We start from the raw sequence: 14,001 nt of genomic DNA, 5'->3' as shown, positions 1-14,001 counted from the left end.
CACAGATAGTGAGATGGTCCCCCTGGACTGCCTGCGTCCTCGTTCCTTAGCAGCTGTCCACCGGGCCTCGATTCAGCGGAACAGCCATGACCCTCGCCTCTCCATCAGTCTTTGTGATCTGAGCCTGCAGCAGCAAGACATGCATCTGGAGGAGGATGATGAGGAAGAAGAACAGCTACAGCCTTTAAGCTCCACCTCCTGCCATGTCCCCCAGAACTCTCAGAACTTGCAGCAGTGCTCACTGCTGCCCAGTCACTTGGACACTGATCTGCATTTTCACACGGTACATGGCGTCCATGTCACTGTGCTGGATAAGCAAACAGTTGCGCGGTTGGACCACCGTGGCGACGAGAGGACCCTGGTGTTCACCAGCCGGCCGATGCACTGTTCAGAGACTGCGTTCGTAAAGGTGAAAGCAGGGGTCGCTCGGGCATTGTCTCTTTCTTTCGGTGTGACATCATGTGACCCAGCCACTTTGAGGCCCAGTGATCTCCCATCCAACCCAGAGTCTCTGGTCGACCGCAAGGAATTCTGGGCCGTGTGCAGGGTGGCAGTGCCACTCAACAGTGGAGATATTTTGGGTTTCGTGGTGAATGCAGACGGAGAGGTTATGATGAGCCATAATGGGAACAGTGCGGGGCTGCAGCTGTGTGTCGATAACTCCAGGCCTCTCTGGATGTTCTACGGTCTGCACAGTACCATCACACAACTCAGGATTTTAGGTATATTCTCTCTCCCTTTCTTGATCTTTCTTCAGCTTTCAATCATATGTCTGGTGCTCTTAAACAGATTCATAACATAGAAGCTTGAATAAGTTTAGGAATAATAAAAAAAAGAAATCTGAAAGAAAAGCTTAATTTTGACAGTAATGGACTCAATCCCTATTATTATTCTCACAGGAAACAACAAGTTCTCAGACAGACTTGCCTACTTAAACTTACCTCTAGTGCCTTTTTTATCCTACACAGATTCAGTTGTGATGTTCAGCATTTTCTCCCACTATGGAACAAAAGAGCCCAACTAAGATTTTAACCTGTGAGGTGATATATCTGTGAGGCCATCCAGATAGATTTCAGTAGAGAAGGAAAATGTATTACTAGTTTTAGTTCAATCAGTAGCTTGAACTTTTATTAAATCATAATCCTGACCATTTAAATATGCTCTGCAAATCTCTAAAGGATGTCATTTTCAACTTTCCATTCAGAAGTTAATGCAGTGTTGGATCCTTAAATGACCTTTAAAAACTTATTTCCCACAGTGTCAAGTCATGGAATTGTTGCTCCTCCTTCGGTGTCTCTGCACTCTGACTTTTTATCTACTCATATATCACTTTGCAATTTGCATTATACCGCCGCAATTTGCATATAAATGTCAAATTTGTATTTTCAGTTAAACAGGATTTCTGCCTGTTTGGTTTGGTTCCTTCAGATTTCACACAATGATATTGCTGCTTTGTCTGCAGTTGAGTGAAAGAGAAAGCACACCTTCTTCCAGTTCTAAGGCTTTACGTGTGTTGAAAAAAAAATGTCTCCTTACCAGGTCTTAAAATGAGGCAAATACCACCTCATATGAAGGATAACATGTGACATATTACACTGTATCATTATTTATTTACCAAAGCCAAAATACAGAAGCAGTGTGGGAAATCCACCTTTACTGAAAGGAATAGGGATTAAGAGAGTAAGAAGCAGCCAGATGCTGCTAATCAAATTGATTAATTGATCATCAGCAAGTGTGAGCACCACTTTAAATGCAGAGGCTTTGGCAGTTTGCTGGTCTGGAGCCTTTAGGTATTTGTTAACAAAATGCCAACAAAGAAACTCATCAGTAATGATCTTAGAGAAGCAATCGTTGCTGCAATTTCCAAACATTTTGGAGTCTTTCATTCTACAGTGAGAAAGATTATTTACAAGTTGAAAACATTCAATACCGTTAGCAATCTTCCCAGGAGTGGACGTTCCAGCAAGTTCACCACAAGGTCAGATTGTGCAATGCTCAGAGAAACCGCAAATAAAAAAAAACAAGAGCTACATCTCAGACTCTATGAGCCTTAATCACCATGTAAAACGTAAAAGTTCATGAGAACAGTTAGAAAAAATATGGCTTGTTTGTAAGAGTTGCCAGGAGAAACCCTCTTCTGTCTAATATGAACATGACACCATAGCTTATAATGCAAAGTTGCATCTAAACAAACCTCAAGATTTCTGGAACAATGTCCTTTGGACATATGAGACCGAAATGGAATTGTTTGGCGAAATCCAAACACAGCATATCGTGCGGTTGTAGAGGTATGATGATTAGGGCTTATTTTGCTAATTTTTTCGAATTCCTCTATATAACAAAGTATTCCAGAGTCAAATGTGAGGCCTTCTGTCCAACAGCTAAAGCTTGACTAAAACTGGGTCATGCAACAGTACCATGTTGATCCCAGCACAGCTGCAAACCTCCAACAGAATGTCTGAAAAAGAAAAGAATCCAAGTGTTGCAATGGTCCAGTCAACGTCCAGACCTCAAGCTGATTGAAATGCTGTGATGAAACATTACAAAAACTGCACGTATATGGTTGCCCACAAACCTCAATGAACTGAAGCAACATTGAAAAGAAAAGAGGGCCAAAATTCCACCACGACAACATGAGAGACTGATCTCTTATACAGAAAACAATTACTTCAACTTATTGCTGCTAAAGATTGCTCTATAGGTAACTGAATCATGCAGTTTCCACACACTGTCTCCACGTTTTGGTTTATTCTGTGTTAAATAAATAATCGCAGTGTAATATGTTATGTGTTGTTGCTCCGTACTGTGCATGATGTCCCGATACATAAAACCATAGATTTTAATAAGGATGTACTGCACTTTTCTTTTAATCGCTTGTCTGTAAGATCATGTAGTGGTGTTGAGATTCTGGCTTTGTGGACATAGGACTGTGTGTTTAGGACTGATAAAAGAGCAATAAGACCACAGAATGATTAGAGATTGTTGGATGAATTTCCTACTTTATTTTGAATATGACATTGAAACCCTATACTGTATGTTAAATCTTCTAAAAATGCAGTCCAAGCTTAAATACCAACAAGCTGAACATGTTTCTCTTTCCCTTCTCTTTTCTAATGAGGACAGGAGAAACAAGTTCTGGTTTGACTCAAAGAGAATTTGTTTGCTTCAAGGCTTCAGATCATTTTATTGTTTAACTGTTCGAGACATTTTCTTTGTGTATGTTGTGCACTTTGGAGAATATCAAGTGCCAGTTTAGATGGAAAAAATGAAGTGTCTGATGTCACTAAAAATCCATTTCTAGGACATTTGATGTTCAACACATGCCCCCTTTTTGAGTGGGTCCAATTCAAGTTTGAAATATTCAGTATGCCTTGCTCGATGTTCAGAGTTGTGCACTTAAAAGATTTTCAGATTCTTTATTTTTCATAAGGTAGAACTGTTGAAGAGCTTGGACTTACAGTATTTTGATGTGACTGTGAGTCAAACAGGCAGAAACGTCAGTGCTTTCTGATTTGTTTACCGTCAAAGCAGATTAAGACAGTCATCTTAATTCCTTGAAAACAGTCTTCCTCCAACCCACGGTTGTTTGTTTGCTAAGCTATTACTGAACGCTTCCCAGCAGGACCGAAATCTTTTCACAGGAAATCTATAATTTTATATGAGGGTTAAAATGCATTTAGAATTTGTCAATTCACCTAATTTTCTTTTGTAAATCATGTCTGGATGCTCTGATTTCCTCTCTTTTTCATATAGTCAGCCGGGCCAGAAGGTGAGGAGGTTATTTATGTCTTGCGTGGGCTCCCAGAAGCCAGCATTATGTATTAGGAGAGAGCCTGTGATAGCTCCTTATGATGCCCTCCTGATGTATTATTAAAATACAATTGCATGGAGATTTGAGATGCGAGGTTTTCCACCCACAGAAAGTTCCCATAACGCTTGTCCTCTGATCGTCTCTGTACTTCCTCTTTCTCCTCTGCATTTTCTTCTTTGTTTCCTCACATCTTGATTCTTTGGGGTATGAGCGTTCCTCGAGTCATTACCCACTCCAGCTGTGGGGAGTGCATTGGTGACGTCTCCGCTCACCCACTCACTGCAGCTGAACGCCATAAGTTGCCATGGAGACATCTAGCCAGCGAGCCAAGTGACAGTTTGCTGTGGCTGGGTGTTGTCAAGCCTGTGAAGTGGAACAGATGGGAGTCTGTTGCTGTCATATGGTCATTTTGTCCATGTTACATAAGAAACCAAGATTCTATCATTTCATTTATGATATTTAGATTTGTAGTCATGTATTTTTTAATCACTGTTGACCTAAAAGTGGTTCCTTATGTGTGTCCTTCACTTATGTCGTAAAGCTGTTATGATATATATTTTCAAATTAACACCTGACTATGTCTATAAATGTGTGAAAGGAACCCTTCCTAATTCCCAGCCGACAGAGAAGTATCACTGGACTCTGCACAGATTTCTGTGTCTTTGAAAATGCTGGTTTGGTACTGCTCTCATCCTAATGTTCTGTTTTTACTTTAGAAACCAAGCTTTAAATGACTCAAGTAAATAACAAACTGAAATAAAACTGGTGAGTCCCCTTAAAATCATTTTCACTTACCCTTTGAAATAAATGGCACTTTCTAGTCTTGAAGTTAGTTGGCAGGTCGTGGTTGCAGACAGCACAAAAATCCCACCCAGAAAGGTGGTGCAGCTTGTTTCTCGCCCGTAAGTCAAAACCCAGGGCTTAAACTGACTTAGAGCATTACTTTCTGCACTCCTTGAGCTCATCTCTCTTGGTGCACAGAGATAACTGATGGCAGATGGTTATATGTTTATGTAGACATTTTTAGAAAATCAGATCATCTGTCATCTGAACTAGAGTGACAATGTCTTCAGATTTCAGAGAGAGTAAAACCTAAAAAGACAATAAGGAGGGCAGGATTGCATCAGGTGGAATTCTGATTGTGTGAAAGATTGACTTGAATTTGAAAATCAGTCACTACGAAAGAGTTCTACAAACAGATTCCTGTATGCACTGCTTTAGACTGCTGAGACTTTAGACTTTGATGCACTTTGTCACTTTGGATCTACTATTACTGTGTTTGTACTCCAAACTAAATTTCGTTGGCTTTTTTGACAATGACAATAAACTCTTGAATCTTGAATCTTGATGCAACAGGCTTCCCAGAATAATGCTCTCTGGTGGGGAACCATTATTTCTGACACATGGTTTCTCTTAAAAGACCTTCATCATCCACTAAGAGACTAGATAAACCCACATTTGTAGTTGTTCCACGTACGTTTAGTGGCTACGGACAGCTACAACATGTAGAAATGTGGCTACATAGCTCTGCTATTGTACCTGCGGCGGTAGCACCGGTCCCCAAACCTTGGTGCCGTGTAGATTACACCCTTGTTTCATCCATCAAACAGCAGAAAGATAAAGGAAGCAGGCAGCTAATGACTAAAGAGTACCTCAGGTAGCTGCAAGTAAGCAAGATATTTCCCCCATGAGTTGGCGTCGGGGAAAACAGATCAAATAAGGGAGGTGAATGTCGGATCTGCCTTAGCCTGATGAATGCAAATGTTGATCCATAACTGCTGGATGCATAGATAAACAATTGTTTGCTGAATAAACTTAAAGGGTGATATTTCTCTATTTGATAAACAAAAGTTCAAACCCACTATACACACAGCTCAACCAGAAATAAGTCTCCTGCACCTCCGGCACAGCTAAAGACACTTATGGTCACACAGCCAACAGGAAATTCTTACAAGAGAAGATGAAAGGTACCCCTGATGAAAAGGTACATGAATAGACATGAAGGTCATCCATTCTGCCTTATTAGAGTCCACCACAACATTTACTCACAGCCAGGCTGCCACAAAGGTCAGTTTAAGAAGTTAATGGAAGGCTCTCTTAATGCTACTGTATGAATGTCTTCCCCTCTGTCCATACCAGAATATGATACGATACAAAGGTGTGTTTCTGCAAAGTGATATGAACACCAGTCCCAGCACCAACCTTAAATACAAATATTTCACTGAAAGATTTAAGTCCTGTGTTCATGTAGACATTATATGCTGACCTTTTTTTTTTTTTAGCAACGAACTGTTGCAGCGAACTAAAAAGCTACTATAATTTGTTTATGTAGGCTGAAACTGAGATGGTAGTGGTTGAAGTGGTCCAAAGAAAAGGCATGAGAGTTCACAGTAATGGATCAGAGCATGAAGCGAGTGTTATGCAATACACCGTGTACATTCTTGTGCCAACAACAAGCCACATTCTCTTTCTTTTTTAGGTTTACAGTGTTTTTTCAGCAAATTCTCCCCATCTGTGGTTCTTCTCTTAGCTCTGTCAACTCCACACTGCCATTGCAGGTCACGTTGGATAAGCAAATTGTGACCAAGGATGTAAAACACAAATCAGATAATTTGACATGTGGAGGTGGTGCCAAGTAAACGACCAGACAAACTGTGTAGCAGTATCTCAGCCGTAGTCAGTTGAAGGACAATGTATAGACAACAATACCACCTGCCTTCAGGCAGACTAGATCAGAATTTAGCGATGAGCTGCCAATACCCGAACTGATGCCAATGCCGGTGGTTATGGGCTACAGATGGGGATGGATCATATGGGACAGACAACAGATAGTCTGTGGAAGTGTTTTGTACCTTACCCAGAGGGATCATTGGTTCATGAAGGAGGAAGGAAGGGAGGGGGCCTCATAAGCTCATGACTCACTCTGTTACACCCACACACAAATATACACTGTGGACTCCCGAGTCATCTGCTTTGTGATGGAGCTGATTTAATGTGTGAGAGAGAGAAAGGAGAGCAGTCTGAGATAGTTAAAGCAACAAGACATCCAGATTTGCATATCTTCAGCTCTGAAAATATTTGGGTCTATATGGATATTGGGGGTAACTTGTCTAATCTTTATCCACAGGCACATCTTTGCACCCAGACCTTCGGGGCATATCGGCGCCCAGCTCCCCGTCGTGTACACCAAACACCCCCACAATGCTCTGCAGCGGCAACTCCGAGTCCAACCTCAACACTTCATTGAACATCAACCTCAATTCAAGCCTCAACTCCAACTACCACACACTATTTTCCTCCTCTGCAGGTTCGTCTAAAAACTGTCAAAAACCACAAATTATTTAGCTAGTCTTTACCTCTACAGTGTCTCATAAATACTTCTGTTACTTTGAATGATTAGCAATGAATCAAAAAAGCATGAAGTAAAAGATGATCCATCTTTTCAACAAATTACGCAAGATTGGAAAATTAGTTTTATACTTTTATTCATTGTGCATTTCTTAGGTGAAAAAAATAGAATGAAGCACTATGCTTAAGCTCTCAGGTAATCTTTACCATGGTTTCATACCTTAATTAACTTGACTTGGCTATAGCTTATTGAAAGTCACCAGACCAAAGGCTGAATGATGTTCAGCGTGTTATAAACAAACTCTACTGTTTAGCTCTCTGAATTGAAATAAGTTGTGCTAATATGGAAGGAGAATGCAATTACAACATAGCAAAGCTTTTCTCAGTTGGCAGTTTCCAAATTTTGAAATGTAAATTGAAAAAAATGGTTGTTAAACTTGGATGGTGGAAGTCAAATTAAGGTCTGTAAGACTGGAAGAATTCTTCAACTAAAAGGTTTGTAGTACTGCAATAAAGACAAACTGAAATGGCAGTATTATTGTAAAAGGCTCAGCGGACTTTAGAGTGATGGTGCATGGGTCTACTGTTCAACTGTTCTGCTGTTTAACATCTGCACAAATATAACCTTTTTAAAAACCTTTTATAAAATTCAGCATTATAAGTTATATCTGGAAAAAGAATGAGTGCAGAATATCATTAAAAGTACACTACTCTAACTGTTAAACACAGGACTGGATCAGTCCTCCTTTGGGCCTGTGGCAAAGGAAATCTTTAACCTTTAAAATGATACTTGTCAACCTCAAAAGGTGGAAATCTTCCCATCATTGCCAAATCTATTTATGACCAAAGGTGCTCAAAGTTTTGCATGCCTCTTTATCTTTATTCTTTATTCTTTATTGTCCTCCTCCCGACTTGATATTGATTTTAAATGGTGTCAACAATTTGTAGTCTCTCATAATTTCCTCACAGAATCAAGAAAAATGCATATATCAATGTGAAATTTGTCTCTCTCCTAATGACATTTTACAAGAAAGAAAGTTCATAGTCTCCTATCTATATTATATGTACATCTGTTTTTAATATTTTCCATTCTGTTTATCTTTTTATATTAAAGGGATAGTTCGCCTCTTTTGACATGAAGCTGTATGACATCCCATATTAGCAATATCATTTATGAACATTAACTTACCCCCTGCTGCGTCCTGTGAGCCGAATTCCAGCTGAGTTTTTGGCATTGACGAAGGTAGTCCGGCTAGTTTGCTAGGGTCCCGAAAATAAAGCGTCTTGCTTCTCAAAACAATATGCGTTCAAAAGAGTAATACATTTGCATCACAAAATCGTCCGTCCAGAAAAAGTCAGACCTCACAATCGCTTGGCCCTATTTCTCTCTACCTTCGTATCACTACGGGATGTGTAAACTGTGCAGACCGAAGTGCAGACCGAGCACTCCACTGCTTCCGAGCAGTAAACACCGTAACAGGTGCAGCTATCGCTAGGTGGCTGAACGCATTGATATGAAGGGAGGCAAAAATAGCGCCAAGCGATTGTGAGGTCTGACTTTTTCTGGAGGGACGATTTTGTGATGCAAATGTATTACTCTTTTGAACGCATATTGTTTTGAGAAGCAAGACGCTTTATTTTCGGGACCCTAGCAAACTAGCCGAACTACCTTCGTCAACGCCAAAACGAGGCTGGAACTCGGCTCACAGGACGCAGCAGGGGGTAAGTCAATGTTCATAAATGATATTGCTAATATGGGATGTCATACAGCTTCATGTCAAAAGAGGCGAACTATCCCTTTAACTAAAAATTTATTAACATGCAGCAGCAAATAGATGCTGACTAAATAGCACAGAGGCATCCTTCACAGAAGGTATGTCAGTACATGAAGCAAATATTTACCTTGGAGATGTGAAGCAGCAATTCCTGACATCCCTCCACAAAACAGAGTAATGATGGCTTGAATAAAACTAATTTTATATGTTGCGTACAAGAGTGTACAAGAGCTATCTGCCTGAGCTACCTGGAAGCTTCCTTACATTTTTAGCAAATTTTCATCTTGCTTTCTCTCACACTCATATCTCTTACATCTTCACTCTCATCACTTCAGGAACAACCCCGAGCTCTCCATTTTCCAGCCATCCGGAGTCCCCTACCTTTGCACCCTGCTCTGGCTCGTGGAGTGACGAATGCACCATTTGTTACGAGAATGTGGTGGACACTGTCCTCTACGCCTGTGGGCACATGTGTCTCTGCTACGCCTGCGGCCTGAAGCTCAAGATGGCCAATGCGTGTTGCCCCATCTGCAGGAGGATAATCAAAGATATCATCAAGACCTACCGGAGCACGTAGGCTTCTGTCAGACAATGTCAGGTTCAACGTTGTGAATGCCATGCAACGCTTTGAAAAGACACAGCACAAATGAGAGACCTTCCTCTAGGTCTGTGTGTAATCTGGCTCAGGTACTCTACAGCAGGACATTAAAACTTCATCATTGAAAGGTTTTAAATATTTATGTATAATAGTCATTTGAAGCTCTCTCTGCTTCAAGCAAGATTCATCAGACCATCAGAAATTACAGCATGGTCACTAGGACAAAATCATGCTTCTGCAACAACTTTTTTTTTTTTTCTGAAGATAGACAGTTATCTGGAGAGGCATCTGTTCTACTTCCTGTAGAGTAACCCTTCATTCTGCTAGTGATAGCATCCTCAAGAAAAGTAAGATTGTCCAGAGCTGTTGAAAATGACAAAAAGAATCAGTCTGTGGTTCCACCAGCTGCTCCTTCACTGCTTGTCAGAAAGCGTCGAGTAAGGTAGTTGTTTCAGAGGAAAAAGCAGTTCTCTACTAAATCTGGAAGAAAATCTAGACAAGATAGCTTTATTTGAGATTTCCAGAAGGCATCCAGGTACCAGCGAAGAATGATGAAAACCATGAAAGAGGTGTCGTGGTGAAAATGCTCCTCCAGCAATGAAACACAGTAAAACCTGAACCATGATTAAATTAAACTTCTGGTGTGTAATTAGTGAAGTGTTTTGATGAATATCTCACCACCTGCCATGCTTCTTTGATATTCAGGAAGGGTGAGACTGCGCAAAGGGTAAAAAAAGTGTGAATGTTGTCATTACAGAAGGTCACGCTTGTTGTGGTGATGGAGGATGTGAATAAGTGAAGATGGAGCACGGGAGGAAGGATGATGTTGTATGTTTCAGACAGAGACAGGGGAGGAGGGGACATCTTTGCTACGTGCCTGTTGCGGTGTTTGCTCACTCAGATGTCTAAATGCATGTCCTGCTTCTTGGCAGCCGTGCCCACCATCTCTGGCTATACTCAGTAAACCAGCGGTATGTATTGCTGTTTTTAAAATGCTGAAAGAGCACATGAAGATGATGAGACAACTACTTTGTCACTGCAAAAATCTCCCGAAAGCCCATGGCTGCGCTGACTTTAGGTCAGGCACTTATCTTTTGTATGTATATGAAATTAAAATAGGAATACTTGAGTTAATGATTGCATATTTATGTATGATGAGTCCTGAGGTCAAGAGAAGTTTGCTGTCAGTGACAAAGGTCTAACTTGTTATTGTGAGAACTTATTTTGCATATGATTTTCTGAGTGCTGCTTTCTGTCTGTACATGCAAACTTCAGTGATATTCTCGTTTTAAAGATTAAAGATATTTTAAAGGTGTTATTTTGGCCTCACTGAAAATTTCAGTTTGTCATTTAAAGCAGTAGATGTTAATTTGTTTTTAAAATGTTGAGGCCTCTCATCTCATCCCTGTGGAAGGAAGATTAACAGTTGTCTAACATTGTAATGAAGTTATTGAGTGTGCCTTTCAAAAAGGGAAATCTGTTAGGCTCCTCAATGGGAAAACCAGGAGGAAGACTGACGTTCCTTTTCATCTTAAAGACTTTTTCGTGGCTACGGTGTCTCTGAGCAAGTTTAACCTCACGTATACGAACACAGAGACGTCTTATTTGGCGTGGAATCCAACGCATGGATGTGCTTGATATCATATTTTCACATGAAATCACTGCGAAAATGAAATGTTTAAAACATCGCTGCGGCCCCCTCTGTCACTACATTGCTCAGTACTGGAATTTTGTTGTGAATGTGGAGAGATGCTCAGCTTTTACATTTGTACCTGGTTTAGTTTTTCCTCCTGACGAAATATGACTTAGAGTATATAATACATTGTGGAGTATTTTTAATAGAAAATGTTAGGAGAGTAATCTTGACTGTACATTACGAGTTTTATTTATTTTCAAATGCTGTTAAATATAATTATCACTGTTTGTTTCTTTTGTGGGGCTAATGTGTCCAAAATCAGTGAATACTGTTTATCTTACGGTTGCATAGTCAAAGACTATGGGAAACGTTATTCCCCCAAAGGATCTGTGGTTGTGTGTCAGATTTTCACTTAAATAGTTACACATTTAGGGAAATGTTCATCCATTTTGTGGTGGAGAGCTCAAGTGTATGAGAGGATCAATACAACTCTCCCGTGGTTGCATACAACAAAGCTTTAAGTCAAGTGCTGTAGCTAACTACAATTAACTTTACCTGAGTATTTCCAAGTCATCCATCAACAGATTGGGGATAAATATTAAGCTTCCAATGATCTATGTTGTTGCAGAATAAGATTTGCCACATAAAGCATAATTGATGACACATTGCCACAATATCCTTTTCACAAAATGAGAGTGCTGTGTTAAAAAAGAAAAAGGAAACAGAACAAAATGACATGTAAATCAATGGAACTTTTTTATTTACTTGAAAAATGGTCCAGAAAAATTGTTGAAACTGACTAACCTAATTTTGGTTTTGATGCCAGCAACATTTTGCGAAACTAAAGGTTGAGAGTAATGAAACAAAAGAATAGAAAAACTGTGTAACACCTGCCGTACATTGCTTACCTCATTAGGATAATTGCCAGCAAGCTTGGAAAACGATTAGGCATAAAGTCTTTCAGAAGACTAAACTTTTTATGTAAAAGGCTCTGTAGTTGAAATAGTTTTAGAACGTTTATCCATTTCTTATGCAAAGAATTTGGAAATGTTATTATTCATGCTACACAACAACATCAGGAACATGATTGTGTAATGGAAATCATTGCAGGGGCTTAGGAACGCTTTTTTAAATCAACAGAAGTGAAATCATTGCTGTCAGTAAGTTAAAATTCTACCATGCAAAGAAAGAAAGAGATATAAACAAGATCCAGAAACACTGCTGCGTTCTGGGTCACTTGGATCTGACAAATCCAAAATTGGACATTCAGTTTTGAAATAATGGATGTTGCATCCCTCAGGAATAAAGATAAGATGAACATTCTGGCTTGATATCTGCACATAGTTCAAAAAACGCCATCCAGTAATGATTATCAGGGTGCATAAAGCTTTGGACGTAGTTTTGCAACCTCTGCATTGGTCCTTTGTCAAGTTACATAATGTTATAGCATTATTCTGCCACTTGGGGGCAATCTAAAAAAATATGTGGTGTAATCATAAAGAGTCGTTATTTCACATGGAATGGGTACCTTGTATGTGTACAAAGACCACAGTGATGCAGAACATACTAGTTTTTGAGCAAAGTGTTGCTGCAATCTAGACAACTTTGTTGGAGAAGCTTTTTTGCTTCTTCAGCCAAACAATTCTATGCCACATTCTGTGCGAAATATAACAACATGGCTACATATCTGGGTGCAAAACTGTTCTTTCTCTAGTCAAATGGGAACATGAAAAAAAGTGTTACTGAAGATCCTTTTTTTTGCAGATGAATACATCTCCATTTTGAAACAAGTAATTGGTCACCTCAGCTCCCAAACACTTGGAGATCTGTTAAAAGAAGTGAAGCAACACAGTGATAGACATTCTCTTGTTTAAAAAATTTGGCAGGCAATTCAACATGAGAAGATTTTCTCAATTGAGACAAGATTTTTACATTTGCAGCTTCCCATCTGTTTTGGAAATGATGTTCTATAAGGCGGAAGGAAAAAAAAACAACTGTCAAAAAGAGCACACATTTGACCATATCACAGATTTGAAGTTTGGTACATACTGGATTTTCCTTAATCAGGTGAGGGGGGGAAATCTGTGTAAGTTACCCACACCAAGTTAAAACTTTCGCCCTGCAGCCAGCTAAGATGCATTCGTTCAAATGCTGGCCGGAATGACACAGCGTGCTCTTTCAAATCCACCTGCTGACGGTTTCCTGGCAACAGGTCCCTTCCAAAACATGGTCCAAACAGTCTGGCTCATTACCACTGATAAAATGGTCCATTGTCATTATGTCCACTTAGATTTTATACACGCATGAAACAACGATATAATAAACTAGCTTCAGCCCAACTTGAAGGTGGATGTTGGTGCCTTTGTACAAGGCCAGGTTAGCTGAATCTTGTCTGTCTTTTTGTTTTTTAACATAAGTGATATTAAATTTACGTGACATCACATTTTGACATGAGACTGCGCTGTTTTGAAGCCAACGGGCTCCTAGCTGTGTCACTTCCGGTTATATGAGAGTGATATTTCCTCTAATCAACTTCCCAAAATGACAAAATGGTATATTTAAGGCCCTATGCTGAAAATATGGAGTCAAAAGTGCATTTTTTAACCTTTCAGTTAATTAAGTATAAGTGAATAGTTTCTTTAAGAGAGCTTCTTCTTTCCAAATGTGACCAAATACTTTCAGTCCAACACACCACAAACCAGTAAGTTATGGAGGGTTTTGTATGTTGGACAATGTGTGCTGGGCTTTTCATATCTATTAGTTGTTAAAACATTATTAATTGTATCTGAATTTAATGATAATGATATTTGTTTAATAAAATTCATGTCTGTAA

The 14,001-nt window shown here is 39.6% G+C and overlaps 1 protein-coding gene across 1 annotated transcript in view; it reads left to right on the top strand.

Moving 5' to 3' along the window:
• Window positions 1–14,001, top strand: part of LOC142395109 (E3 ubiquitin-protein ligase NEURL1-like) — a 43,186-nt gene extending 29,185 nt beyond the window's left edge. Inside the window, exons 4-6 of the mRNA XM_075478420.1 lie at window positions 6–722; window positions 6,939–7,118; window positions 9,270–14,001. Of these exons, the coding sequence (XP_075334535.1) occupies window positions 6–722; window positions 6,939–7,118; window positions 9,270–9,511 (1,139 nt within the window). The 3' untranslated portion in view covers window positions 9,512–14,001. The remainder of the gene's footprint in view (window positions 1–5; window positions 723–6,938; window positions 7,119–9,269) is intronic.

This window comes from Odontesthes bonariensis, chromosome 2 (assembly GCF_027942865.1).
Source record: "Odontesthes bonariensis isolate fOdoBon6 chromosome 2, fOdoBon6.hap1, whole genome shotgun sequence".
NCBI classification, from domain to species: Eukaryota; Metazoa; Chordata; class Actinopteri; order Atheriniformes; family Atherinopsidae; genus Odontesthes; species Odontesthes bonariensis.
The sequence above is the reverse complement of the archived record's forward strand: the minus strand, read 5'-3'. Positions and strand labels throughout refer to the sequence as shown.